Here is a 27,689-nt window from a genome sequence, read left to right on the forward strand (position 1 = left end):
ATCGTATTTCTGCCTTTACAGTCTTCTCATGAGAATTTCATCAGTCCCGGTGCAAAATCTTCTTGCTTCCCTTTTACTGTGATGATGACATTGCAATCAACTAAAGATATTCTTCTTGTTATAAGTCTAAAAAGAAAAGTGAATAAATAAATATGATTTGCCCCAAACAAGAGGGCATGTACAATTTTGAAAGGCTGTCTTTGTAATACCAATTTGAATAGCATTTCAAGTTGCTTGTGTTCACTATGCACTAGTTACTTTGGGTTGCATTCTTTTTGTAGGTTGGCTTGAATTGATACTTTTTTATGCTGAAGTACAGATGGTAAGACTCATGGATAGGCTTTGAGGAATGGTATTTATGTGAAGAAATTGAATATGTGCATGTGTCAACAAGACTTTTTGGCTGTAGAGGGATTGATTACGCGGGTCTGTACTAATGTATATGGGTCCTTATTGAATAAAATAGTACTGGTAACCTTTATCTGCATTCCCACAGATATGAATGAGGCATTGAAGAATGTTGCCAAATATAACTATTCACTTATTTTCTATAATTAAGAGAGAGAGAGAGAGAGAGAGAGGAAAACAGATCCACTTTTCGGCTTGGCAAGCATCCCAGTTTGTTTTTTACAAAACCCTAAAATATAGTTAAAACCACCTCAGATGCATGATAAACTAATGTGTGTTAGCTTGTGTAACTGACAGAGATCTTGTTGTATTTGATGCAAAGATGTCAATACATTGCACTTTGATTAATAGTTTTAATTAAAATAACTTTCTTTCTATCTTAGCCCTTAGAAATTGGATGAAACTGAGCAAAGGAAAATGTTAAGATGAGTTTCTGGAATAATTTCCTAGTGGTGAGCTCTATTATAGTATGTTAGTAGTCTGAAGAGAAACTGTTAATGGTCTGAAGAGAAATAGTAGAAGCCCCATTACATGGATCATTTGAAACTATACTGCACAAAGCATTCACAGATACCCTGTAGGAAGTGATCCTGCTTTGGCAGAGAGATTGGCAAGATGGCCTGATGGACCTTTGCCATTCTAACTTCTGTGATGCTGCAGTGCAGTTTAAATGTATAGAAGTGAATCAGTCATCTTGTATTGCTGTAGTGTTCCAGCCTACTGAAATCTCTTATGTCCAATTTTATTTTTCCCCACTAAAATTTAATATATAACCTCTCAGAACATGTATAATGCTGTGCCAAAACAGCTGTTAACTAGTCATTTCTGGCTATGTATTTCTGCACAACTACATTTACTGGGATTACTCGCTATTTGAAAAATATAAATGGAACTACATTTTTAATACTTGTATTTAGAGGTATAATTGTCATTATTTATCAAAAATGTTTTATTAGATTATTAATATATGCTAAGCAATGTACTTTCTGTTTCTTTATGTCTTAGCAATTGTCCATAGGAAAGACTTATTAGTACAAAAAAGAGGACAGAGATCTGGCAGCCTGGTCTTGCCTAGTTGTGGTAATAACCTTGCAGATTTGGGATTCCTTAGGTCAATAGAAAACTGTCATGTTGTTGCACTGATGCACTTTACCTTGTGGATGCAAACTGATCTGTTTCAACCTTGCCCTGCAAAGAGAGCTGGTATATTGAGCATGGTCTTGGAGGCAGTTGTAGTCTTAGTTTCATGTGAGGAAAAGGGTTTCATGGTGGTTCTCACTGCAGTCATACTGGGTGAAAATGCAATAAGGAACTACATGGGAAGAAAAAAAGGAAACATATCGAAGTCCAGCACCTTTTGGATCCTTGCATCCAGAGGGAGCCCCTTTGATTTTTTTTTTGGAATTCTGCACGTGCACTAGGAACACTGGTAGTGAATTCCAATGCATGGATTGGGGAGGGAAGGAGGATGGGACAGTAGCAGACAGTGTATCTTGTTTATGCTGGCAGAAAGCATTGTTTTACTTAACCTTTTACCATATGAAGGTATAATCTCCTACAGTATATATTGGTATAATCGCCTCTCAGTATGGCACACACATACATATATAAATAATATTGCACTTTTGCTGTGGACATGGTTGTTTATTGAAATAGAAGTAAGAAACACCAATAAAAAAGCCTTGTCTCTCTCTCTCTCTCTCTCTCTCTCTCTTTCTCTCTGAAATTCAGGACATATACAGTATGCTATTTTATTTTGATTATAAGATAGTGTGTGGTAATTATGCATTATATCCTATGCTGTGGTATATATACTATATGTAGGCAGATTGGAAGTCACCTCTCCTTACTGAATAACACAAGGAGTTTCCACAATTTGAATAAACTCACAGTAGAAGGAACCATGCCAGACAAAACAGTTCCAAATATTCAAATATCTATCAAAATGTATTAGCTTTTTATATACAAAATATTCATGACTGTTGCTTATCCTTTTTGTGGGCAGTTTTAAACAGGAATTTTGTCTTTTCTAAAGAAGGGGCCCAGAAATCTATTTTGTGTATTTCAATCTGTCATCAGAATGATAAGTTCTTTACAGTTAACTCACTATTTAGCTAGTTGGTGGTGGGAGGGTAATACTGCATTCATTGTGTTCACTCATTCATGTGTGATACAGCATTTGCTCCGTTTTCATCTTTTTCTTCACAGCAAGCCATTGACAGTGAGGTGAGAGCAGAGGCAGTTCCTTCAGTCACAGTAAAGGTATTGTGCTTAGCTCAAACTGTAGCACTTAAAACACTAGCAACAAATTTCAGCAAACCTTTCACATTTGTTATCCCTTTTACTTATGTCATGGAAATGAGAATAGAGCTTGAAATGCCATATATATTTACAATTTTATCTCCTTTTTTTGGTGTGGGATGGGAACTTTTTTCTAATTTCCTGCCAAAATTGTAGAGTGATTAGCAAGTTTTATATATCTTCTGTGTTAATTTGTTTTTAAGGAAAAGTCAGATAAAAGATATGTAAAGACTATGGAGTGGAAAGAAGTAGTTTTTGGAGTTTTTCATAGTGGGTGCTTGACAGCATACTCTGTAGTTAAGGATCTAAAACTCTTTCTGTTGGAACTCTGTTTTTGTTTGCTCAGAACTTTTTAGAAATATTCACCTTTGCACAGAGAAAACATTTCAGTTCAACAGGTGAATATTTTTTTAGAAAGTCTGAGCAAAATCTCTTCTAATGTCTTTTTAATTATGAAAGAGTGAAAATAAATAAATTTGTCCTATTTGTAAAATCTTTTTATTCATGCATTTCTTATAGCTACAACAAAAATAGTTTTAATTTGAAACAACATGGTCATAGTCCTCAGTGAAGATTAATGTTTGTGCTTAGTTTTGAAGAAAAGATTTGTGTGCGCGTGCGCATGCGTGCACTGTTATATAATATAAAAATACATTTCTTCTGAGCATTAAATCAAATTGATAGTAATATAACTTCTGAACATGCCACATTAACTTCTAAGATTATTAGCAGAGGAAAATGAAGGCCTTGCTTTTTCATATCTCTGCCCATTCTTTCTCTCTCCAGACTGAGAAGCACAGTGACTGATGAGAACAAATCATAGGCTGGATTCTGATATCTTACTCTGATTAAGTAGCACCTTATGCCATGAGTAGATGACTTTTGTAGAGTAAGGTATTATCAGGAAGGGTTATCAGGATCCGAGTCTACATAAGGGAGATTTTAAACATATCATTCAAAACACAGGCAATAAAATTTGCAACAAAACTGTCTTAACATCAGAGGAGAAAATCATGGATGATGAAAAAAACCATCGTTGCCACAAATTTTATGGTCTCAGTAATTTCTTCTGGAATAATCTGTAACTTCTAAACTTTCACTTAAATAAATTTTCTAATTTTTTCCTCTTCTCCTCCATTGGGGGCTTTGCCATTGACTTCAGCGTGGCCAAGATTTCACCCACAGTCGTTGCAATGTAAACTGTTAGAAAATTATCTCCAGCCAAGCACCACTATTAGTGGTAGAACTGGCCCCTCTCCACTTCTAGTCATGTAAACTGAAGTGTGCACATCAAAGTCTAATTGGGGCTATTTAAATTCTCACATTGTTAACCACAAGCAATTCCTCTATTTTTTTTTTAAATAAGCAAACTGTCCTACCCCACAAAAGTACATGAAAAAAGTTGTTGTTGCAATATTTGTCTCCACTACAAATAATAAACAGTTGTTGCTGGCAACTGGTGCAACTAAAATAGCACTGAATAGTTTGGCTGCTGGTGTAGACAAGGCCAAACTATGTTTAGCTTGTCTGTAGTGTAGACAAGCTCTTTTGCACAGCAAAATCAGAAAAAGTGTGGAAGCACAGAATATAAGGTTCTTAAGTTACCACATTGCTCATGAGTAATGTTTTCTGTTTTTGTTTCTCTGGCCAAATGTGTAGCCTTATAGAATATTGTTTGTATATTGTTGACAAGTTAACATTAACTCTAGACCCTTAACTTCTGCATTTTTGGACTCTTTCTGATATTAACTGTTGTAATATTAATGTTGGGTTAGCATAGTTTTTACAATTTAATTTATTCATTAGAGAAGCTTGGCTAATACTGGGCACATTATGAAAAAAGATAAGCATATATTAAAATAAGGAAATAACAGATCGACTTGATCAGTATGGCTCTGATTCAGCAAAGCTCTTAAGCATGTGAGTAATCCTGTATTTATTCAGCCAAACATTTCAGCACCTGGAATTTAAGCATGTGCTTAAGTGCTTTGGTGAATAGGGATACAAGACTCACATGCTTACGGTTGACTATATATCTATATATTTTGGTGAATTGGGACCTATATTAATATTTCTATGTGGCACAAAATATGAGAGACATGAAAAAAGGATAATTCTATAAAACGAGGGATAGATGGCAGTCCTAGATGAGATAAAAGGTGTTTTTCCACCTTTAAAACTGCAGGACTAAAATATTAGACGCAGTAATTTAAGGTAGAAATCCCTCAAGCATTTTTTCCTAGCAATAATCAATCTACTCTATATTTTGGGGATGGCGGGTGGGAGCCATGACCTAGGGCCTTTCCAAAGCCCATTGAAGTCAGCGGAAAACTCCCTCTGACCTGGGCTTTGGATTTGGGCCTTAGTGAACATTTGGATGTTGTATTAGCCTTAGAGAACCACGTCAGGATGGCTGGGTTCCAGTTGAGTTAGTTTACGCTGGTGCTTAAATGCATCCCTATGTTGGAACTTGGTACAGACAAAGACAGCACGGCATCATAGCTAACCACCAAACTTTTTCGGGAAGGGTAGAGGCAGGGCCGCCCAGAGGGGGAGGCAAGTGGGGCAGTTTGCCCGAGGCTCCAGGCCCCGTAGGGCCCCCACGAGAATATAGTATTCTATAGTATTGCAACTTTTTTTATGGAAGGGACTCCCAAAATTGGTTTGCCCCAGGCCCCCTGAATCCTCTGGGCAGCCCTGGGTAGAGGAGGACTGTTGTTTTGTTATTGGGAGTGCGGATAACTTTTCTTGCTCCTCTTCATCTAATCAGAACATCCATGCACATAATATAACTTAATCTGGAAAAAAACAGGGCAAAAGCCAAACACTATTGGAAATCAGTACAGATTTATAGATGTATTTATAGACTACTTGGTGGGTAGATTTATAAGATTTAAGCTTTATTTGATGCTGTAAATCTATCTAAATTACACAAGATATTGCAATAAAAATTCCCAGTAGTAAATTTAGATCAATTAGAATGCATCATATTTTCTTACAGGACAATTAATAGTTACTATCAATCATATAAACACACTGATGTCCCTACATCCTACTTTACTGATTTTTAAGTAGAAGCTCTTCATACAAAATAATTAAATATAGTTGATGGAAAAGCCCTTCTTAATTAAAGGAATTTCATATTTTTATGATTTACAAAGTTATCAACCTTGGCTCTTATTGCTATAAGAGAACATAAAAACTATTCACACATTACATTTGCACACTACAAAATATGTCAGATTAATTCAAACAAGATGACCTCCTGATTGTGTCTGACAAGTTTATGCACAATTTTCAAAATTAAATCTCTCCTTGGGTTCTGTTACAACAATTACCAATATGTATAACCTGGCATGTTTTCTGCAGTGTGAATAGGCTAATAGTTAATGGATTTTAATCCTTCCAAGTGAGTGAAGTTGTGGCTGTTTTGATTGTGATTATGATACATGAAAATCTGTGCAGGAAACACAAACACATAAGTTTGTGGACATTTTTTTCTACTAGAGTTCTAAATAAGAATTGTATTTAATTCTGCAAATAGCCACTGGCCGAGCAGAAAAGGCTTATAAAATTAGATGCTTACAGGTAGTGGGCAAAATCCTCACCCTTGCTCTAGGCCCCTTTATGTCATCAAAAAGGCCAGAGAAGCATAAAAGGAGCCCTAAAGACTCCAGCTGGGAAAAGATTCCCAAGGTGCAGGCTGACAGACTGACAATATCCTGTAGTGTCCTGGACAAATCTTATGGAATTAAGATAAACTTTACTGAATTAAGTTAGATCTTATTGAATTAGGGTTAATACCTTTTTGGTCCATTGTATTAAAAATGCTGCTGTGTTTGTGTTATTATGGAAATGTATCTCTCTTTTCTAGAAGGAGGGGGATGCTAATGTACTTCCACCATTATCAGCCCTTTGAAGCCACCCCACTGGAGAGGTGTATATATACTAGTTCCGACTGGATTCTCCAGGGACCAACAGACAAAGAAAGGATTTTTGGATAAATAGCCTAGTTTTAAACTGTCTTAGGGCCTTCTTCCTTATCCATCAAACGGACAGGACCGCTGATGCACAGAGAGACCTAATTAGGGTGACCAGATGTCCCGATTTTATAGGGACAGTCCTGATTTTGGGGTCTTTTTCTTATATAAACTCCTATTATTCCCCCCACCCCCGTCCCGATTTTTCACACTTGCTGTCTGGTCACCCTAGACCCAATCCTTAGCATAGGGTTGGAAGGACTGGGCCTTCTGAGGCCCTATGAATCTGGGTGCTTGTTCTGAGCTGAAGCTGTGATGAACTTGTAACTACAGGAATCCCCTTGGGTAGGGATTTGAAGGACTGCTCCAGTCAGAATCTATGTTAGGATTGAGGTGAACTTTGGTAAGCTTATTAGCATGCAGGTAGGTTCTTTTATTGTTTTTAATATGTTTTCTCTGCAGTCCTTTTTTACCTTAAGAATAAAATAGGCTTGTATAGAAAGAACTGTGTGGTATTTATAACAGTTGACAATCATGCTGCTATCAGTCTCTGAAGAGAAAGCAAGCAGGTGTGCTTGGGCTGCTTGGCTCTCTGCTGGGAATAAAGCATTAGTGGCAGGTAACTGTGCAGGTTGGAAGTACCCTGGTCAGAAGGGAATGAGATGTGGGTCTTCACACAAGAAAGAAAATGGCTGGGAAGTTGGAAGTCTTAGAGTGGATGCCCTTGCTTGACCATTGAGGGGGAATACAGGCGCTATTGCCCTGATCTGTGACACAGGCACAGTGGGATGTGGCTGCTTCCAAAAGACCCCTTTGCAATATGTAGTGGAGGGGTGGCTGGACTTGAGGTGGGCAGGACATGTCACATGCAAGGCAACATCATATAGTGCTTCAGGGATTCTTGTCAGAGTTGCAGCCCATTGGATAGCCCTCAGAGGTTGCTGTAATTTAGACAGATATGTCTAAATTTACGCCAGAGCCCTCTCCAGCCCCTGTAGCTTCCCAGGATCAGGAAAGCACAAAGGTGGTTTAAAATATCTCAGTCCCCATTCACCTCCCCTGGGGTTGTGAATTCTGGCTTCACCTTATCAGCACAGTAGAGGATCTTACCCAAAACATGAAGAAAAGCTCTGTATAGCTTGGATGCTTGTCTCTGTCACCAACAGAAGTTGATCCAATAAAAGATATTACCTCACCCACCTTGTCTTAGTAAAAGTAAGAATAGAAAAGTGAGAAAAGTATTTGAAATATATTTCTGTTTTATAAGCACGGCATTCACATATAACTTCCCTCTGAATTTAGGTGTCACTATTTTTTCTAACTTTCACAATGTAAATAGATCTACTCAGGCTCAGAGAACTAATTAAACTAACACCAGCAAAGACATTAACTCAGCCCTCTCCAACTCTGTTTGTTTCATTGAGGTTTACACTTCAAAGCCTGGAGCAAACTTTGCCTTTTTATGAACACTGCAAATATTACTAAGTATGGACAATGTGAGGCCTTGTCTACGCCCAAAACTTCACCTTTTTCATCAAAATAGTTTTTAAGATTGATTTAGCTAAACCTTTGCAAACCTCTGCATGGGGTTTATAAGTCAGTTTATATATGTTATATCTGTTTAACTTAGTCTCGTGCAATTTCTGTGTATAGATATATTTAATTGGAGTTGAAGCACATTTTAAAAACATTGGGCTAAATTCAGGTCTAGTTCAACAACTGCAACTTAATGTTGTACGTACTTCCTGAACTTAGCCCATTACCTTCATATCTATCCTCTTCCTGGCTAATTTTCTCCTTATCCAGGACAGTTAAAATGAGCTTGGACATGCAAACTAGCAGCTGAGACAGTTCCCACTCACGCTAGCTTCTTGCAGCTGCTGTCTGAGTGTTTTTGGTGGAGATCCCTTCATTCTGGAATTTGCTTCCAGCACTAGTCAGGTAGAGCCTGAATATGGAGACCTTTAGGATACTGTGAAAAGCTCATTTGTTTTTTGAAGAGCTTGTTTAAGGAGGTGGTTTGTTTTTTTGGGGGAAATGTCCTTATTTTTCTGGGGAAAAGGCAAAAAATATGTTTTTATATATGCTAACTATGATAGGATGCATTTTATAAATCTGAAAATCAGAATAAATACAAGTTTTATTTTTTCTCAGTACATTTTATCTGTGAACTTTACTTTGAATGATAGCATGGTTGCTTGAGATGTATAGGGTTTGCACAGACTGAATCTCCACATTACATGTAATGCAGGTATGTTACATATGTGTGTTAGGGGTAATATAACACTGGAAAATAGCTTCTGCATGAGGAGTAGATTCTAACGTTGCCATGCCATTTAAAAAAAAAAAAAAGGATTCCATGATTTGGTGTTCATTGAGAGTCCTTTTGGTGAAAGAAAAATATAGAGTAACACCTTATTTAAATAAATAATTGCCTAATTTTTTACTATTTATATTGACTCCTGCCATTATTTTACATTGAAAAACCCAAACAAACTAGATATTTGCAAAATAGAAAACAAATCTAATGTATTGCAATTGGATAAGATAAATTAGTCTTGGCTGAATATTACCAAGGAATTTTGATAAACCATCTCACTTTTTTCATCTCACTAGCTGTCAAGGCCTACCATTACATTTTCATGGAGTTTTCTTAGCTGCTAGTTATAGTGGAATTGTGCAAGTGCAAATCATCATTGAATGTGATAATTTTGCTAATTATGCTGGTTTTAAAGTCATAGGTAGATTAATGTGGTGCTTTTGTGTGTAAATACCTTTTTACTTTCAACTTTCTTCAGATCACACTACAGAGTAGATTGGCTGTGCAGAAAACAAAATTATCAATATGTGTACAACCTCCTTTAGCACTGACCCATGACCAGTTCATCTTTGATGATATAGGTAAATTCTTCTTTTACTGTTACAAAGTATTTTATAATGTATTGCTTTAGCTGGGATTGTTTCAGCCTTATTCTAAGATTTACTTAGTGACCCTCTAAGTAAACGTGCACCAAGCTTAACTTTTGACACATTGATGAGGATGATTATACTCTCTTTTAAAAAAAGAAACGTCAGTGGCAGTCACAAAAACCCAACAGAATGTTAGGATGTGTGCAAAATCAGAAAGATAGAAAATAATGTTGACAATAGTATACAATCAAATAATGTAATGGTTCATCCTAATTTGCAAACCTGTGTCCAGTACTGGTCCTTCTACCTCAAACAATATGTGGTATTGTGGTTACAGTGCCTGTACAAAGAGCTTCTGCTGAGCAACAGGAGCAAGGAGAAGGTTCAGTTACTTGTTCCCAGTCAGGCATAAGCTTCCTTCTCAGCACTGCCCACTCTGGCTTCCTTACAGCCTCTTTGAAATTCAGTCAGCTGCAGGCTGGATTGCTTTGAAAATTGCAGAGGGAGCTGCAGGCCCCAGAAAAGTGTCCTAGGGCCTGGATCGGGCTCATGGACCATATGTTTGACAACCCTATTCTAAAGCATCTAACATTGGTCACTGCTGAGACAGGATAATGGAATTGATAGATCTTTGGTCTCTTCTGGAATGCCAATTCCAATGGTCCTACTGCATGTTCCCTAAAGAACAGAGGGCTGATGGCTCTGATGCTATGACCTCAATATAGAATTGCATTTGTGTTGAGTCTCTCTTATGTTTGCTGCACAGTGACATTTCACTGTTGCATTTTAAGAGAGTTTTGAACTGGAGCATCTTGTTTTGCTTTAAATAATATATATCGAAGAAAAAAATTATGTACCATTGAATTAGTTCAATGGAAATGTATAATATAACTTAACCTAAAAATATTTCCTTAGGTATTGGAAAATGTTAGGTTTTCTTTCAGTTGGCCGTATTTATTTAATGTACTTTGTTATTATTTGTAGAGTCGTGCAGATCTAAAGCTGTAGCTCTGTCTGTCTTTCTGAAGGGGAATTGTCCACCAGCAGAGCTGGAAGGAAATGCTGTGGCTTCCTATAGTACGCCCACAGGTGAGCAACATGAGATTTCAAAGAGTTTTTTTTTTTTTAAAGGTTTTGATTCCCTTATGGCTCTTCTTTCTTTCTTTCTTTCTTTCTTTCTTTCTTTCTTTCTTTCTTTCTTTCTTTCTTTCTTTTTAACTTCTTTAAAATATTGTAAAGTTAATAGTAGTGTGCTGAAGAATTTGGTCTCCTGTTGTTTTAGTTAATATTTTATTTAGCACCATTAACTTGCCCGACCTGTTTACAGAGTTAACAATATACATTTACAGCTTGGGAAACAGACTTCCCATGTGCTGTCCCAGTAATTTGCTTCTATTCTGACCTGAGAGGGACCTCCTTTAGGGGTGAGAAGTTAATTACCTCTTTATGACCATTCAGTCCTTGACCTCACTGCAGAGGCTGCCAACAAAAGTGACAATTACTCTCTCTGCACAGAGGAAGAGGATTAAATGGTTGCTGGGACTGATTATTCCTTCACCCTGTTTCCCTTTTAGTCTGTGGAATAGCATTTATGATTGTTTTACTTGTTTAGAATAAATTAGAACAAAACGCGAGTCGTTGCATTTTATAATGACCCCAGGCCATCCATAGTGACACAACAGGTTAGTTTGCCCTGACATCTATTGTCTTTGCACATCTTGCTGGCTAATCAGATGTCATCTAAGGACAAGGAGCTAAGTTGAATGATCCATGTCATGTCAGGACCGTCTCATGTTTAAACATTACTACACACACTGTTTAATTCTCAGTCAGAACGTGTGTGTCTGGGAGAAAACTGGGTGACATTTTATACTACTGGTAAAAGTGAGTAAGTGGAAATACATTGATTTATATCAGCTGAAGATTTGGCACCAAATCTGCTTTCTCTTTTCCTCCTTCCCCACTGGTTGCAGGAACAGAATGGAGGGCATTTCTCCCTCAGGGAATCTTTGTTTCATGTGCTCAGTACTCCCCATACTACCCTGTGTATGTCAGGTAGTATGGGAAGCAGCATTCCTGTAATGGGTGTTTTTCTTGATCTCAGGAAGCCTAAGGACCATTGGATTCTTCAGAGGCTCTGAGAAATACTAAAAAAGTGTTGAGGACAACATATTTTGTTTTCCTTAAGAAACTAAATGTGATGTCATCCAAGGCATTCTTCTGACAGGCCTGGGATTTACATTCTGAAGGAACTGAGTCTGCAAAACATTTTTGCTAGTGAACTCTTAGCTATGGGATTCCTCCTCTCTGGTGGGCCATTAGAGCCTGAGTTAGCAAAGCATAATATGTTGGTTAAGCATTAATTTGAGAATGGATCATCACTGGAGAAGTTTTTCCTGTGATGGGTTGGGACAGTTCAAGGCAACATGCTGTGTTTGTGCTACCTATTTTGGCAGTTTGAAATGCAGTTTTATTTGTAAATCTGACTATAAAAATGGCTCATTGTAACACAGATCTGTCCTCTTCAAGCTAGATTAGCTGGGTGCGCAGAGGGTAGAGGCTAAAGAATGCTGCCTCATGCTCCAGATCATCTGTGCAAGCAGCAGACACAGTTCCTGTTCCTGCACTCTAGGGATGTCCGAGATTGATGGCTTCTAGTGACTGAGCATGCAGTACCTTCCTAAGAGCTCTGTCTGGGGCGATGTGGACATGTCTGCGGACAACCTCTGTGCGATTTACATGTAGCTCTGAGCTAATCTGGTCTTGGGTTTCTTGAATCATACCCCCTGATTTTAGTGATGTGCATTTTTACTGCTTTTTTGCTCCTATTAGCCCTGCAGAGCCAACACAGCAAAGAGAGAATGAGCTGAATGCTTATTTCTTTGCATTATCTAATGAATTATTTACTTTTGTAATAGTTAATAACAATGAAAGAAAATACCCCAGGTTGACTTTCAGATATTGAGCCTGTAGGCCTTGCAGTTAGGAAACAAATACTTGTAACCTGAGGGTACATTTGATCTGAGATCTTTCAAATAAAGTAATCATAGAACACTATTTAGCCATTTCATACAGAATCACTTTAGAATAGGACCACACTTGAACATGTTGTGTTTAATTGTGGAATTTGCCCAGCACAAGGAGCATAAAATAATTAAATAAAATAAATGACTTAATGATTCAGAAGTTCTGTTCCATCATTAGGCTTGGCTAGTTCAATAGAATTGTATACAAACACACTATCCCTGTTGGAGTTTGTAGAATCAAGTCCTCAGATAGCACTTAGGTCCATGAAAAAATATTCTTTCATTGTCTGATTATATCTGAATAGGAGCCTTTCATTGAAATGGATTTTTGTTTGTTTAAATGATCCAGCATTGTGGGTCAAATTTATGGTTGGTGTAACTCTGTGGAATTCAATACAGTTTAATTTAATTTGTTTTTACTGAGTTGGATGGAGTTACACGAGGGATGAATCTGGCCTTTTCTGGTTATTTTTGGTTAGTGTTACATCTTATATATTTAGACACACTAAAAAAAAACACTTATTGGATTTTGCCTTTAACAAAAGTTACATTTATTTTTTCTAAACTGTTAATGATTACGTCTCTTCTTTGATTCCTCTTTAAATAATATCTTACATATTCTTCCTTTTTTTCTCTCCCTTCATTCTGTTGCTGATTATGATGTAGATCTCAATCCTGAAGGTGAGTGAAAGAAAAGATTGTTATAACTGACAGCTGATTTTCAATGAAGCAGATTTGGAAGTGAACTGTGAATGTACTTTTTAGGAGGTGACTCTTACAAGCTTTTATATCCTCCTTGGAACAATGTGCTGGCTTGGCACTGCTCTAGGGATGACTGCTGGGAATTATGGGAGAGATTGAGGCTTAGACGTAAGGGGAGAGTTATCCATAGGAAAAGTAGGATGCACCAATGATGATTTTTTATTGACTTATAATACATTTTCACCTGCATAACATTGGAATCTACAATATTAAAGTGTTTTATTCCATCTTGATGACAGTGATGGAAAATATAATTATATTATTATTGCTTACTGTATCTTTAGCCACCTTTCTTCTTACAGTGCTATCTATAGCTCATCACCTTCAGCTGAATTTAAACATAATTTTATTTAACCTTTCTTATTGTGAAAAAGCCCTCAGGATTTGAACTGGTGCCATGTTATCTGTGCACAGAGTGAAACAGTAGCTCTCAGAGTGGTGTGAATTGCTTGCATTCATCCCAGTTCTTAGAACTGTCTTATGGAAGGCTGAAAGTTGATTTCTAGATGATTAAAAATACTAGCACAAATGTTGTTCAAAATGTAGCCATGATTAGGACAGGTATCATGGCGTCAAGTGGTGCCCAGCGGTCAAAGTAACATTACACAGGAGGATAAAAGAGGAATAGAAAGGTAGCTAGCATCTAGGTAAGCTGAAAAAGGACAGTTCTTGAGTTTTGGAGGCTCCCTGTTGTCTGGATATGTTTAAAGCATATATTAAGTCCGTGTGGGATACACATTTGTTTTGCTGATTTTATAAGAAATGTATTGGTTGTAAATTCCACGTTCACCCCAAAAAGAAAGAGAAACCCCAGTTTGGGGATCAGCTGGGAAGGAAGTCTCCAGCTGTTCGATTTCCCATTGGAGATAGGGTTGCTTAATGGGCATGTGTTTGAAGTTTTCTCTCTCTCAGCCTCTCTTTCATTACCCATCCATTTTTTAGCAGTCTCGGAGAGGTAGAGCTGAAGCTGCTGCAGCTAGTGAGTAGGTAAATGAGACTGCTAGTGGCACCCTTCCTTCTCTCTCTCTCTCTCTCTTTTGCTCTTGGTTTTGCTGAAGAAATAGAGGTACTCCAAGAAATAGAGTGGCTCCAGCCCCGGGGAACAGGATGAGGTGCTCTACAACCACAATTCAGCCACTGCAACACTCCCTATAAAGCAGGAGGAGTTGCTGCAATGAAAATACTGTTTGTTTCCATCTGTTCTGGAGAGTTAGGCCAGCTACATGGGACCCAGGATGGAGAGCAGAAGCAGGAGTATTTCAAGCCATCATTGTTACTAAGAATAGTTCTGCCTTACTGCATAGATGTGTTTATTTTAAATGCAATTTGATAGGATCAGACATCTCTTAGAAATGAAGAACCAGATCCTGCAACCTTTACTCATATGAGTAGTTTTTACTCAAGCCAATATTTCCCTCAGTTCAAGCATGAATAAGATTGCAGAATTTTGCCTGAGGATGTATTTATGGTAGCATTTTATTTGGGCTACTACAATGAGTACTACAGTAGTTAAATTCAGCTCAGTCAGTAACAGAAAGGTCATCAATTCTTTGAATATTTAACATCCTGAACACAGACTCAGCTATTTCTTTTACCACTCAAGGTCTTTTTATAAAGGTACAATTAAGATTAATGCAGTTACACTGTGTGCATGTAAGATATAAGTATCATATTTCAAGCAGATACTATTTATATGATGATCTGCTCTGGTTACATTACCAATGAGCAATTCTGCTTTTATACATGGGGGAAAAATTGTTATCCCATCTGCTTTGTTATCCATTATTACTGTATTAAAGTTACATGACATGTGCAAAGTATAACACAATGGTGACAAGGATGACACAAGGCCTATTACCAGACATAATAGAAAGGGATCAAGGAAGTTCTGGCTGCCAGACTTTGGTCCTTCTTTGGATTTCCTTGCTCCCATGTAAAATTACTCTAGCACGCCCAAAGAAGTGTTCTGAAAGAATTCTCCAGTATAAATTTTATACTCTAGTTATATATTTTTTAGCAGCTTTTGGCTCTGCTTCCCTTTGATTCAGTGATTTTTGGACTCTTTCTGTATATACCAGAGATAATTGAGATTTTTTTTCCAGGAAATAAAGTTCTGTCATATTTAGTTTTGATTTGCATTTCCTTTGCATATGTTGAAAAAATATTATTTATGATGAGGCAAACTGAGAACTGGAGATCCAAGAGCAATTGGCATGATACTAGAAAAAATAAACTTGCTTTCAATATGAAAGTATTTCATAATCTTTGTGGCAAATTCTGTTAAGTATTTCTTGTTGGCAACCCTCTGAAATGTTTCAAGGTTTAATATCAAGACTTTTGTATTATGTCATTATTGAGAGAAACAAAAAGATTGTTCACTCCTTTTTCTAGTAGATTATGGAGAGATTTGTAAGAAACTTATGTAAAGTTTGTTCAAGTCAGCATTTTGAAAATTCACAAGTTGATTGAGAAACAGTTTTCAGCAAGTGTCCCTGAAACCCTGGGATCCCCCAGTTTTTAAGGCTTGTCTCTGTGTCCCTGACTGTTTCATGTAAACAAGTTTTATTGCGATTTTTGTAAAGTGCTGCAGGCTTACCACCTGGAGGCACTACCAGAAAGTGGCGCTAGTGAAGTTAAGAACAGGGCAGCTGAATGCATGTGTGTCTGTTACTTGGCCTTGAGACCTAACCTGATTTTTCAAGGCCTCCCAGTGACCTTGCCTCTGCACAAGTCCGTGAAGCAGCCCTTCCTTGCATGTAGAGCCAAATCCATAGGTAGCAAGAAAAAGAAGTGAGATGGAGGTGGATTCTTTAGCCAAGGAGAGGAAGGTTGAGCTCCTTTTTCTTTATTACCTTCCATGCATGCTTCCCTGATGACTATAATAAATGTCGCTTTCCTGCCTTCACATCTCCTCTGTTCCCACCCCAGCCATGAGAGGGGTCTTAGTTTATTCACTCTGAAAATCTGGTCATGCTAAACATTTAGGTTAAATTAAGACCTGCCCAACTAATCATCTGGAATGGTTGTGGGGATCAGGGGGCTTTAGGACAGAATGGGGGGTTACTGTTCCTGTGAAGCTGATACCGGTATCAGCATGGTAGACCTTTGTGCATACACAGGCTTTCCCCACATGAAAAAACAAAGATTCCCCTGATGGATGTTTTGGCAAAGGAAAGTGGCAGTTGCCTGCTCATTACACCAAGGGCTTCCCATTTTACAGCTTCTAGGACTTTTATATTATATTATATTATATTATATTATATTATATTATATTATATTATATTATATTATATTATATTATATTATATTATATTATATTATTTCAGACTTGTTACCAATTTCAAAAGCATTGAGTCTTGGTTTACATGTGTTCATATTCTTGACAAGTTCTGATTTGCATTTGAAAATAAATTTAAAAAAATCATATCTATTAAGAAAAGTGTGTATTTCTGTTATGTTAAGTATAATTTTTCTCCCATTGTTGCTGAGTCCCAATAATGCCAAATGTAATTTTTCAGCAGTATGTTGCTAGCCAAAGATTGTGGCCAGTTCTGTCCATTTCTGCTTCTTTACTGCATTACCAATGGAAGATAAACTTTAATATGCATTTGAATAATAACTCGGTATTGAAGCTGAATAAAAAGTGACTTGCCAGTTTCTTCAGTGCCACCATTCATTTCATGAATAGTTACCAACAGGAGGTCAATGTTAATTGAATGTCAATTTTAATTAAAATAGCTTCCATTGTTGTTTGCAGTGTTGTTGTAGCTGTATTGGTCCCAGGATATTATAGAGACATAGTGGGTTAGGTAATATCTGTTACTGGACTAACTTCTACAGGCCCGCTGGGGTGGCAGCCTCCCCAGAAGGCCTGTGAGAGTCTATGGTCCACTGAGCTAGGATGCTGGACTGTGTGGGGTGCTCACCCCTTGCCGGAGCCCCCTAGACTGTGTGGGGCGCTCACGCCTCCCTGAAGGCTGGGCTCCTAGACCCTTACCCTGCCTGAGGGTTGGAGCTTTAGACTGCTTGGTGCCCCGCCCTGCCTAAGGGCCTGGGCCCGGGCCCCTGAACTGTTCACTGCTCTACCGTGCCTGAGGGTTTGAGCCCTAGAGACAGCTAATTTCCCCCTTGTACAGACTGCCATTCTGACAGCAAAGAAGAGTCCCTTCGGAGATTCACGGTGAGGGACCACCACTCAGACCTACATGTGTTCACCAAATAAGGACACTATGAGAGAAGTAGATTGCATTATTCATATATGGAGATATACCTATCTCATAGAACTGGAAGGGACCTTGAAAGGTCATCGAGTCCAGCCCCCTGCCTTCACTAGCAGGACCAAGTACTGATTTTTGCCCCAGGTCCCTATGTGGCCCCCTCAAGGAACTCACAACCCTGGGTTTAGTAGGCCAATGCTCAAACCACTGAGCTATCCCTCCCCCCACCCCATTATGGAATGAGCTACCCAAATACCCTGGGAAACTGCTTCAATACAGGGAAAAAATACTGATTGCACACAACTAGTTGTCATCTGCAACCCCACACTGAAACCCATACATGGTATCACCAAGCAATTAAAACCCATACTCGATGGGAATCACATCCTGAAAGAAATCTTTCCTGAACTCTCTCTTCTATTCTTCAAACAACCCCACAACCTTGCCAACCTCATCAGAAGCAAGGTACCCACAGACCAGGGCCTATCAATTCAAAGTGCCACCAGCTCCTGCCATAACAACAGATGCAAAACTTGTATATGTGTATCCACTGCTATGATGATCAGTACTCCCCATGCCACATGTTTCAAGATCCATCAGTCCTACACATGGCTATCACAACATGTGGTGTACCTCATCCAGTGAACTAAATGCCCCAATAACAACTAGGTGGATGAAACCAGGCAATCACTATGCTTTCAAATGAACTCACACAGAAAAATGATGGAAGACAAAAACCCTATAAACACGTTTCACAAAATGATCACTCCATTTCTGATCTCTCAGTCCTTGCCCTCAAAGGAAACCTGCACAACACCTTCAGAAGCCTGGGAGCTTACATTCATAACTTTGCTAGACACTGAGAGTCATGGTATTAATAAAGACACTTTTATAATAAACCATGAATCTGATCTGTAACCCACTAAGCACCCTTTTTTGTCCTATGACTGCAGAGGTGTTAACAGGCTACTTCACCTTCAATGGTCTCTTACAATATGTGTTAACAGCTTATGCTAAACAATTGGTTCCACCTTGTATTTAGCTGTGATACTCAGAGTACCTTTCCCAGCCCTGAAGAGGAGTTCTGTGGAGCTCGAAAGCTAGACTGTTTCATCCACAGAAGCTGGCCAAGTAAAAGATATTACCTCACCAACCTTGTCTTTCTAATTTTAATTAAGAATTTTATTTTCAAATCGATTGTATAACTCACTGATGTTGAGATGCAAAGTTTCAGGATGTTCAATGGAAAGTGGATGCAGCATTCTTTTAAACTGGTTTAACCAAATGTAATTTTTTAAGTACAAATGTCTGTTTTTGTTAGAATATGTAAGTGAGAAGGCAGCACACTGAAAAGATATCTTTTGATTTTTGCTTATGAAGGTCTGGGTGCAATTTCTATCAAAGGTTAGACAAATGTTAACATCTACTGGACAGTATTTTATTAAGCCAAAACTTGCTGCCATTTGATGGAGGACAGATTTTGTTTAAGGGTATGACAAATAAACAACCATGTATGTTCTGAAGAAATGTGTAGTTGTCATGATAATTGAGAGGAGTGCATAATACATTGCTGCTGTATCCATTCCCTCCATTCAACATATGAGGCATATGCCGTGCAACTCGCAGTCATATTAAAGTGGAATTGTTTGGCTGAAGGTCTGTACAAACTTATAATATTCTTTAGTGCTATATAATCACTATGAATACAGATATGCAGCTTTAATAGATTTGGTTAATACTTTCATGGAGTCTGAAACCAAAACATTCAGTTTTAATTTGTCATTAAAAGAGAGTTTTTCATTGTTAGTTGAAAATTAACCTTAATCCAAAAGTTTGCATGGCTTAACCATTTTGTTTTAATGACTTCCTGATCTACACTAAAAATGTATATAGCTTTTTTATAAACAATGTCATGAAATGTCTTGCCCTCAGAATACAGATATTGTCACTGTTAATGCAAACTATCTGTCCTGTCATTTCAGGAATACCAAGAGTTGCTCAGTGTAAATTTAGACTACCCTTGCGATTAATTTGCTTTCCAGCTCAACCTTCAAAAACAGCAAACCACAAACTAACTATTGATACCAATAAACCTCCTGTCAGTCTTGTGAACCTTTTCCCAGGTAGGACTTTTGATGGTGATGTGTCTGTAACATAAGAAATGTTAGGAATTCAGATTGGAATCTTTCATCATGGAGTAATGATAGGGTAATTACAAGATAATTGGCAAATGATAAATACAAAGCTGAATATTTTTGGTTGGCTTTAGTGTACGAAGGTATGATGTGTATTATCAGGATAAATCAATGTAGGGCTTTAAATTTTGTTAAAATATTATCATAATTATTATGGTTTACTGCATGGAAACCAATGTATCAAAATGCTTCATTTGTGACTCTGATGTTGCATTACTTCAAGTGTGACTATTTTTCCTTTACTGTATGTATTGATTTTCAAATGTATTTAAGCTTCAGGTAAGTAATCCTATAAAGACTTGCCTTTCTGGGTTTTTGTGTCTTCTGCATTTAGGTTTCAGTATAGGTTCCAGTGTTATCTGAAAGCTTTGAAAATTTTTCCACGTTATGAGTTTCTGTTTTATAGATATTTTTTTAAAATAGTGCATTTTATTTTATAATTTTGTGTTTCACATCAATATTATTTTATTGATCAATTTGAAAAATGTAATAAGACAGTTTTCAAAAAGGGAAACCTATTTAGAGCAAAATTTACAATTTGTCCAACGGCCCCAAAACAGTTTGTACTGGTCCAGAACAACACACATATTTACAGTATTTAATTAAAACCTATGTTGCAGACTTGTAGCCAAAGGGGTGCATCAAATTGTGTAGCTTTAAATTCATCTTTTTTTTTTACAGTGGCTGAATAAGGAGCTAAATAGATCCTCTTTTGATCTATGAGGAAACTGTGGGTTTGTGTGGGTCCATTAATGCATATTGGCTATTCTCTCCCCTCCTCCTTCTGATTTTTTTGCAATGATGGTGGAGTTATGTACATACCCTTGGTCCAGCCCTTTTAAAACCAGGTGTGCTTTACAGTGCACTACATACAGTAGTAAAATTGCATAGTAGCTAATTTAACAAGGTAGATGGTGAAGAATGACTATGTACTGAAAGATGAGACTGAACTCTGAAAATCTAAAGGTCTTTTTCCAATAGGTTATAGAGTTGTGGGGCTCATCTGTGAAATTTCCACAGAACTTTGAGTAGAGGGCAGTGTGGAATTGCATCTCCCCGGGGGGAGCATTCTGGAGGTACAGTCTCTTCTGGGGCTGCACAGGATTCACCCTGTACTACCTTAGGGGACGTTGCAGATTGAAACCCACAGTGCCCTGGTCATGTTCTGTTAGGGGGAACAAACAAAGTGTGAAAAATCTGGACAGGGGGTAAGGGGTAATAGGAGCCTATATAAGAAAAGACCCCAAAATCGGGACTTCCCTATAAAATTGGGACATCTGGTCACCCTATGTTCTGTGGGCTGGTGCATTGGGTGGGAGAAGGGGCCCTGGCCATGCTTTATCTCTGCCTCTTTCTAGATTACTTACTTCCTGAAGGCAGCATGGACTAAGCAATCTCCACTCACAGGGATGACTGCTGTTCTCTGCCTTGCATGACTCCCTTTGTATGCAGATCTCCCTCATATGTATTACCTGTGCAAAGACAGTCTACCCTTTAATGTGGATCAGAAGTTTGCTGCAATCTTTTACTGAATTATAGCAAGATACTTATGTAGTTTATCTTCAATTTTCTCTTGTAGACTTTGCTGATCAGTCTAATGAAGATCAGGTAAATGTTCTGGGATTCCAGTTCTTAACTGGCTCTAGAATCACTCTTCTTGCTTCAAAAACCTCACGTGAGTAATATTGGAAATAATTTAATTATGGATTAAGATAAGATTATGGGTCAGATCATAAACAGGTGTGTGTATGCTGATTTCAACCAGCTGAGTGTCTGTCCACATGTAGTATATTAGTTGCTGCATGGGGAATTTTACACAGAAGTTCTCTTAATGTGAATAGGCATTTTCCCTGAACCTTCCAATAATATTTTAGAGAAGCAAGGAAATGCTGAAACTAAACAAAATCCTACTTAGTTATCGTATAGTAGTTTTCTGAAAATCACTAAAAGGGCGCCAGATAATTTGTGTTTTTTTAAGTTATTGCATATACATTTTATAATGTCATAGGTCTTTATTCAAGACTGACAAATCTTTTTTTTTTTTTTTTAGCTTTTAGCTAGGTATTTAGATGCTTCAAGATGCAGATAGGCATCTGGTGGGATTTACAAAACACGCAAGCAGGTTAGGTGTCTAATTCCACTTAACTTTCCATGCCCCTTGACTTTCAGTGGGAGTTAGAGAAACACCTAACAGATTAGGCACCTGTCTACATTTTTACATGCCTAAATGCCAAATTTAAAAACTAAAATACTTGTTGCCCACTACTGAGTTCAAACTGGAGGACATAGAATGGATGATATATGAACACTATCTTGATTAAGTGACAGACAGTAAAACTGGTTTGTTGATCTGCAATATTTTTATCCAAATAAAATTACAATTATAAAAATTAGAGTTACGGACACCTCAGGAATGGAGATTGTCTGTAACTCTGAAATGTTCATAACTCTAAACAAAATCCAGCTTCAGCTCCAGCAGTTCAAACTCTGGGCCAGGTTCCAGAGGCAGCTAGGCAGCTTCCTTTCAGACAGCTTCTTTCCCTGGCCCGGACAAACGTGTATCCCCCTCCTTGCCAGGGTGGAGGGGTGAAAATAGTGCGTTTCCCTCCTGGCAGAGTGGGTGGGGAGGAGGGTGAAAACAGCACCCTGGCCTACAGGAAAGCAGCGCAGACCTCAGTGCTGCTCCTGGTCCGGCTGCCTTGGACTGGCAGCGGGAGCTCACAGCTTTGCCTGTGAATCACAGCATCTTCACTTCCTAGCTGTGTGGGGGTGGCGATAAGGGTGTGGAAAGGCACCTTTCAGATGCAATACAGGCACAGTACAGTATTTGGTTGGGTTTTTTTGGTCTCTGGTGCTGCCTGATTGGTTTCTTCTGGTTTAACATGGTGTCCGGTTGACCAGTCAGTTCGTAACTCTGTTGTTCGTATCCTTGAGGTTCTACTGTAATCCAAATCACTAAGAAATGTGTGTTTTTTAAATAATTTATTCAAGATGGCTTTTATAAATATCAGTGGCATCAAGGTAAGGCATTCTAAACTGTGAGAAAATACTTAATATTTCTTTAACACCATCAAAGCCATTAAAGACTGGAAACATCTGGACAGTGGTTATTAAAGACCTTTCACAATATCAGTCATTTTACATTTATAGTATTCATATTTGTTTGAATTAGGTTATGTGTGCACTATTTGTGTGCTGTGTTTTATTGTTTGTTGACTTTTAATATTTGTTTAAGTTGACAGTAGAATTTAAACAGTTTGAAATAACTGGAACATTCAGTAATAGTTTCTAGGAACCAAAGAATTTAAAGGATATATAAATAGAGTTTTACTTATAAACTGAAGTTAAAATCAGTTACTTAGATTCCTATTTTATGGAATTGTTGTATTAAACATTTCACATGTATGGAATAGATCCATGTTGACTTACATGAGTTGATGATCTGACTGGCTAGACTGAATGTATTTTAACGTTTAGTGAGGACATGATTTTCAATCCTTTCACTCTAACCCCCAGGTTTTTCCTCTCCATTCTGATTTTGTTTATTCACAAGCTAGGAATGATGCTTCCAGTCTTAATATAAACTTTCCCACACTGCCTTATTTGTTTCTTAGACCTGACCTGTAAGGATCACACTACATAGAAGATTGAAAACATTTATTCTTCCCCCTAGTCTAACTAGGCATCATTTTTCTTGTCTTGTCTGGGAAGCCTTTTGAAAACAAATTAGGTGTTTCATGCCACTTTCCATGTAGTAACCTGTCGTATGGCTAATATCTAATTCACATTGGCAGGGGTAGCTACAAAATACAACAAATCTTTTTTGGTTAAGTTGTATCTTGGAAAAAAATCTTTAATATGTATGAAACACTTTGAAAAAATATTATACATAAGGAAAGTCCATGTAGTGGTATTTCATTCTCAGGGCTTCTATGAGCAAAGGTTATCAATAATACAAATGCATTTAATGCATTATGCTGTTTGGTAGAATTTCATGCTATTAAAATGAGTTGTGTTTGAATGGCTAAGTTGTGTGTGTCCCGGAGTGCGGACTGAATGTATAAGTATTAGGGACCACTCGTTATCCTGTCACGTAAATCATGTATTAGCTGTGTTTGTATAATAAAATTTTCCTTTTCCATGAGATCATTTGGAAGTTTTCTTTTTTTAAAAACAAAAAATGTGTAGAGCAAGTGACCTGTACCAGATAAACTGATGGTCCCTGGGAAAATAACAGTGCTTTGAGACTGAAGTCCTTTGCTGATGGAACAAGTACAGCATGGACCAGAGGAAGTGCAAACTTCTCCTGTGTTCCACCTCAAATGTGTCTCAATGCTGATCTGGAAGGACTTGGTGCAGTGGTGGTGAAAGTCTTTGCACCCATTTAGTTTATAGCTTCTTTGTTAAGGCTGCAAACAAGGATGCCAGTTACTGTGTTTGTTTTTACAATGTATTAGCTAATCCATTTTAACTAAGAATTAAAAAACCCTAATGTAGAAAAAGCATGTTCATCACATCAGCTAATCAAAATGAATCCTGGGGAGGAACTGGAGTTTCACCTTGAATGTATGTTAAAATTCAGCTCGCCCTTTAGGCACTAAGATTTTAAAATGTGTTAGCCAACATATTTTAAAAATTAAACCTTTTTATCCTGGTCTAGAAAAGCCTTTAGTGCTAATTATGTTGGAATTTTTTGTGATATGGATGCTTGTCTCCTACGCACTGGACTGGAACTCCTTTCAGATAAACTACCATTGAGTTGTAAACACTTTCAGTCACTCTCATCCTAGGTTGGATTTGAAAGAGTTTGTAATCCATTAATCCCCGGAGTCATCTGCTTTCCTATGTCAGAATTTTCTGAAAGAAATGTACTTGTAACTTGCAGTGGAAAAGCTTTTTCTACATTTAAACATTAAATTGGTTGACTATTATAAAGGCACTTGGAAAGCAGAAATACAGCTAATTGTTACTGCTTCCATTGAATTTCTATTTTTAGAGCATTGATGTGGTACAATTAAGGTTTCTCAGTTTCCCTTGTTCATATATACTTTTTCCAAATCTAATTAACCTTCTCCTTCAGCCTAATAGCCTACTAAGTCACATACAGTAAATGACTACCTTGCTCCCAAATACAGTTAGATTGTGTTTGTATTGACCAGCAAAAAATGTATTGAAACTATTTTAGGGAAAACTAGGTGGGTGGTGTCCCACCCCCACTTTAAACCATTAATGTATTAGTTATGTCAATTATAAATGAAGTGGCTGTTGATTTGGTCTCAAACTTTCCAAGCTCATTTCACTAAAAGGAAAGAAAAGGCAAAATCCAATGCTGTATCCACCAGGCCCAGCCATTTCACTGTGAGATTTTAAAAAAATGGAAAGTAGGTTGAATGTTATCTTTAACAGATGGTGTTCTTGTCTTTAATAGACATGTTTTTAAATAAAACTTGCTTCTTTCCTGTAACTTTGTAAACGGAATTTGTCATTCTCCCTTCAGTGAAATGCCTATTCTGGGAGTAATGCCAGTGTTCATGTCAAACAATCTTGGATTACTAATCTTGAGAAAATGTTTAATAAGTATACGAATGTTCTAAAAACTTCTAGTTCATTTGATTTTACTGTGAACTTTGCTAACGAGTAAAAAAAATTGATTAAAAACAATCTCTATTTTTCTGTATCCAAGACTTTAGTGACCTTTTGCATCACAGCTGCACTTTTGTATTTCCTCTCAGACAGTGTATTGATGGATGAATAATGAAAAGAAATATGGCAGTGTTGTTCAAAAATGTCTCTCTGGATAACCATTATTTTAAAAAAAATTATTATGGTTTTCAACAGCATTTTCCTTTCTTTACTTTTAGTTAGTGTTGATTTGCTGTACAAGAAACTGGAGAGAGAAGAATTGCATACAAATATGATGTAGAATCAAAAGTGTAGCTTTTTTCTGTCAGCTGTATGATTTACAACTTATTAAAATATTATTTAACAAGGTGAATTTGTTGTTAAAGATGACATGGGCTAATGCCAATAACTGGTTTTTGTCTCGGTTTAATATTTTATTCTTACATTAACACCTTTTATCCAGCAGGATCACAGATCACATTACAAATTCTTTCTATACATTGATATAATTCCCCTATTATCTAAATTAACAACATTTCAGGTGGTGTGTGCAGCCATTCTTCATTAGGAAAGCAACACAGTGTTTTTTAGGAGTTGAAGTGAAGAATGGTTTTCTGCTTGAAACTGTTGTGGGAATGTTGATGTAATGTAAAATGTAATTATTCAAGATAAAATAGCCATGACCACATTTATTTATTTATTTATTTAAATGAAGGTTGTCAGGACCTTAAATGGGATGGGGCCTGGTTATCACTGGTACCACGACTTTGCTTGTATGATAATGCAGCAGTTTAAGTCACCAAGAGTGCTCAATCTTAACATTTTACCTGATTTAATCATGATGAGGCTAGAGCCAGTGAATTTTAAATGAGGGATCTTCAACTGGTAACTTCTCTTCCCCAGTTAGGGTGACCAGACAGCAAGTGTGAAAAATCGGGACGGGGGTGGGGGGTAATAGGCACCTATATAAGACAAAGCCCCAAATATCGGGACTGTCCCTATAAAATCGGGACATCTGGTCACCCTATCCCCAGTTGGTTTATCAGAGTATAAATGAGCCAACACTGATCACACTGCAAGTTGTATCCGTTCTCCAGGGTTTTTTCTGGATGAATATTGTAGATGGGTGATGGTGCTCAGAAAGATTTAGTTTTGAAAGGATTATCATATATTGGTAAAATGTCATTGTATAGTTTTTATAAAGTTTGTGCACGAACCCAGAACACTGGATGGGTACATTTTAAAACATGAGATGAATAAGTAAATAAGAGAAAGATGCCACCTCTATCAGCACAGTGCTTCCTAATAAAACTGAAGAGATACTTGAGGAAGGACCTGGAAGATATGGCAAGGTTTACATCTGCCCCTCTTATTGAGGGTGCATATCTGTCATTTATTCCTAAAGTTCACATTCTTGGTGCATTATTAAATTTCTAACTGCTGTTGAACAACTGTTTACCAGTAATATCTAGGCAAGTCTCTCTTTAATCTCAGTCTTCCCAGAAGATTTCAACTGTTTCTTACAGATACGGATTTCGATACCATAATCCATGCTTTTCTCAAAATTAATTTACTGCAATGCATTCTGGTCTGGGATCTATACTTGTTGCCTGATGGTTTCTGGGTAGAATTTAATCTGTTGGTTTTATCTATATCTTTGAACATACAGGTCTGAGAGAGCCACATGTTTGTTTCCCTGATTCTTGACCCATACCATAACTCAGAGCATCCTAAAGGCTACTTAATGTTTCATTAATAGAGGTTCCGTAGGGATCGCTGTGCTGGCCTTTTGTTACTGGAGTGCATTGAGCTTCAGCTCTCATCCTAACCTGACCAGGAAAGCTCATTAAATCTGGGTGGTGGGAGTGAACAGCATAGAGCTAGTTATATTAGCTTTATACCACTACCCGGGGATTCCCCATACATTAGAGGAATCACTGGCTGCTGTGTTAGGGCAGTTCTCCATCCCCTTTGTGCTCCATGATCTAGCCCAGGGGTTGGCAACCTTTCAGAAGTGGTGTGCCGAGTCTTTATTCATTCACTCAAATTTAAGGTTTCGCGTGCCATTAATACATTTTAACGTTTTTAGAAGGTCTCTTTCTATAAGTCTATAATATATAACTAAACTATTGGTGTACACCTCTACCCCGATATAACGCAACCCGATATAACACAAATTCAGATCTAATCCGGTAAAGATCAAAGCAAGTTCGATATAACGCAGTTCCACATATAACGCGGTAAGATTTTTTTGGCTCCCGAGGACAG

General features: G+C 37.6%; 1 protein-coding gene across 1 annotated transcript in view; it reads left to right on the forward strand.

Moving 5' to 3' along the window:
* LOC112104953 (protein PTHB1) overlaps nucleotides 1-27,689 on the forward strand; it is a 471,161-nt gene that overhangs the window by 86,012 nt on the left and 357,460 nt on the right. The window contains exons 11-16 of the mRNA XM_029914226.1: nucleotides 2,617-2,670; nucleotides 9,488-9,590; nucleotides 10,584-10,688; nucleotides 13,292-13,306; nucleotides 19,587-19,727; nucleotides 21,379-21,474. Coding sequence (XP_029770086.1) covers nucleotides 2,617-2,670; nucleotides 9,488-9,590; nucleotides 10,584-10,688; nucleotides 13,292-13,306; nucleotides 19,587-19,727; nucleotides 21,379-21,474 — 514 coding nt within the window. The remainder of the gene's footprint in view (nucleotides 1-2,616; nucleotides 2,671-9,487; nucleotides 9,591-10,583; nucleotides 10,689-13,291; nucleotides 13,307-19,586; nucleotides 19,728-21,378; nucleotides 21,475-27,689) is intronic.

Source organism: Terrapene carolina, unplaced genomic scaffold (assembly GCF_002925995.2).
Source record: "Terrapene carolina triunguis isolate 2854851 unplaced genomic scaffold, T_m_triunguis-2.0 Scaffold33723, whole genome shotgun sequence".
NCBI lineage: Eukaryota > Metazoa > Chordata > Testudines > Emydidae > Terrapene > Terrapene triunguis.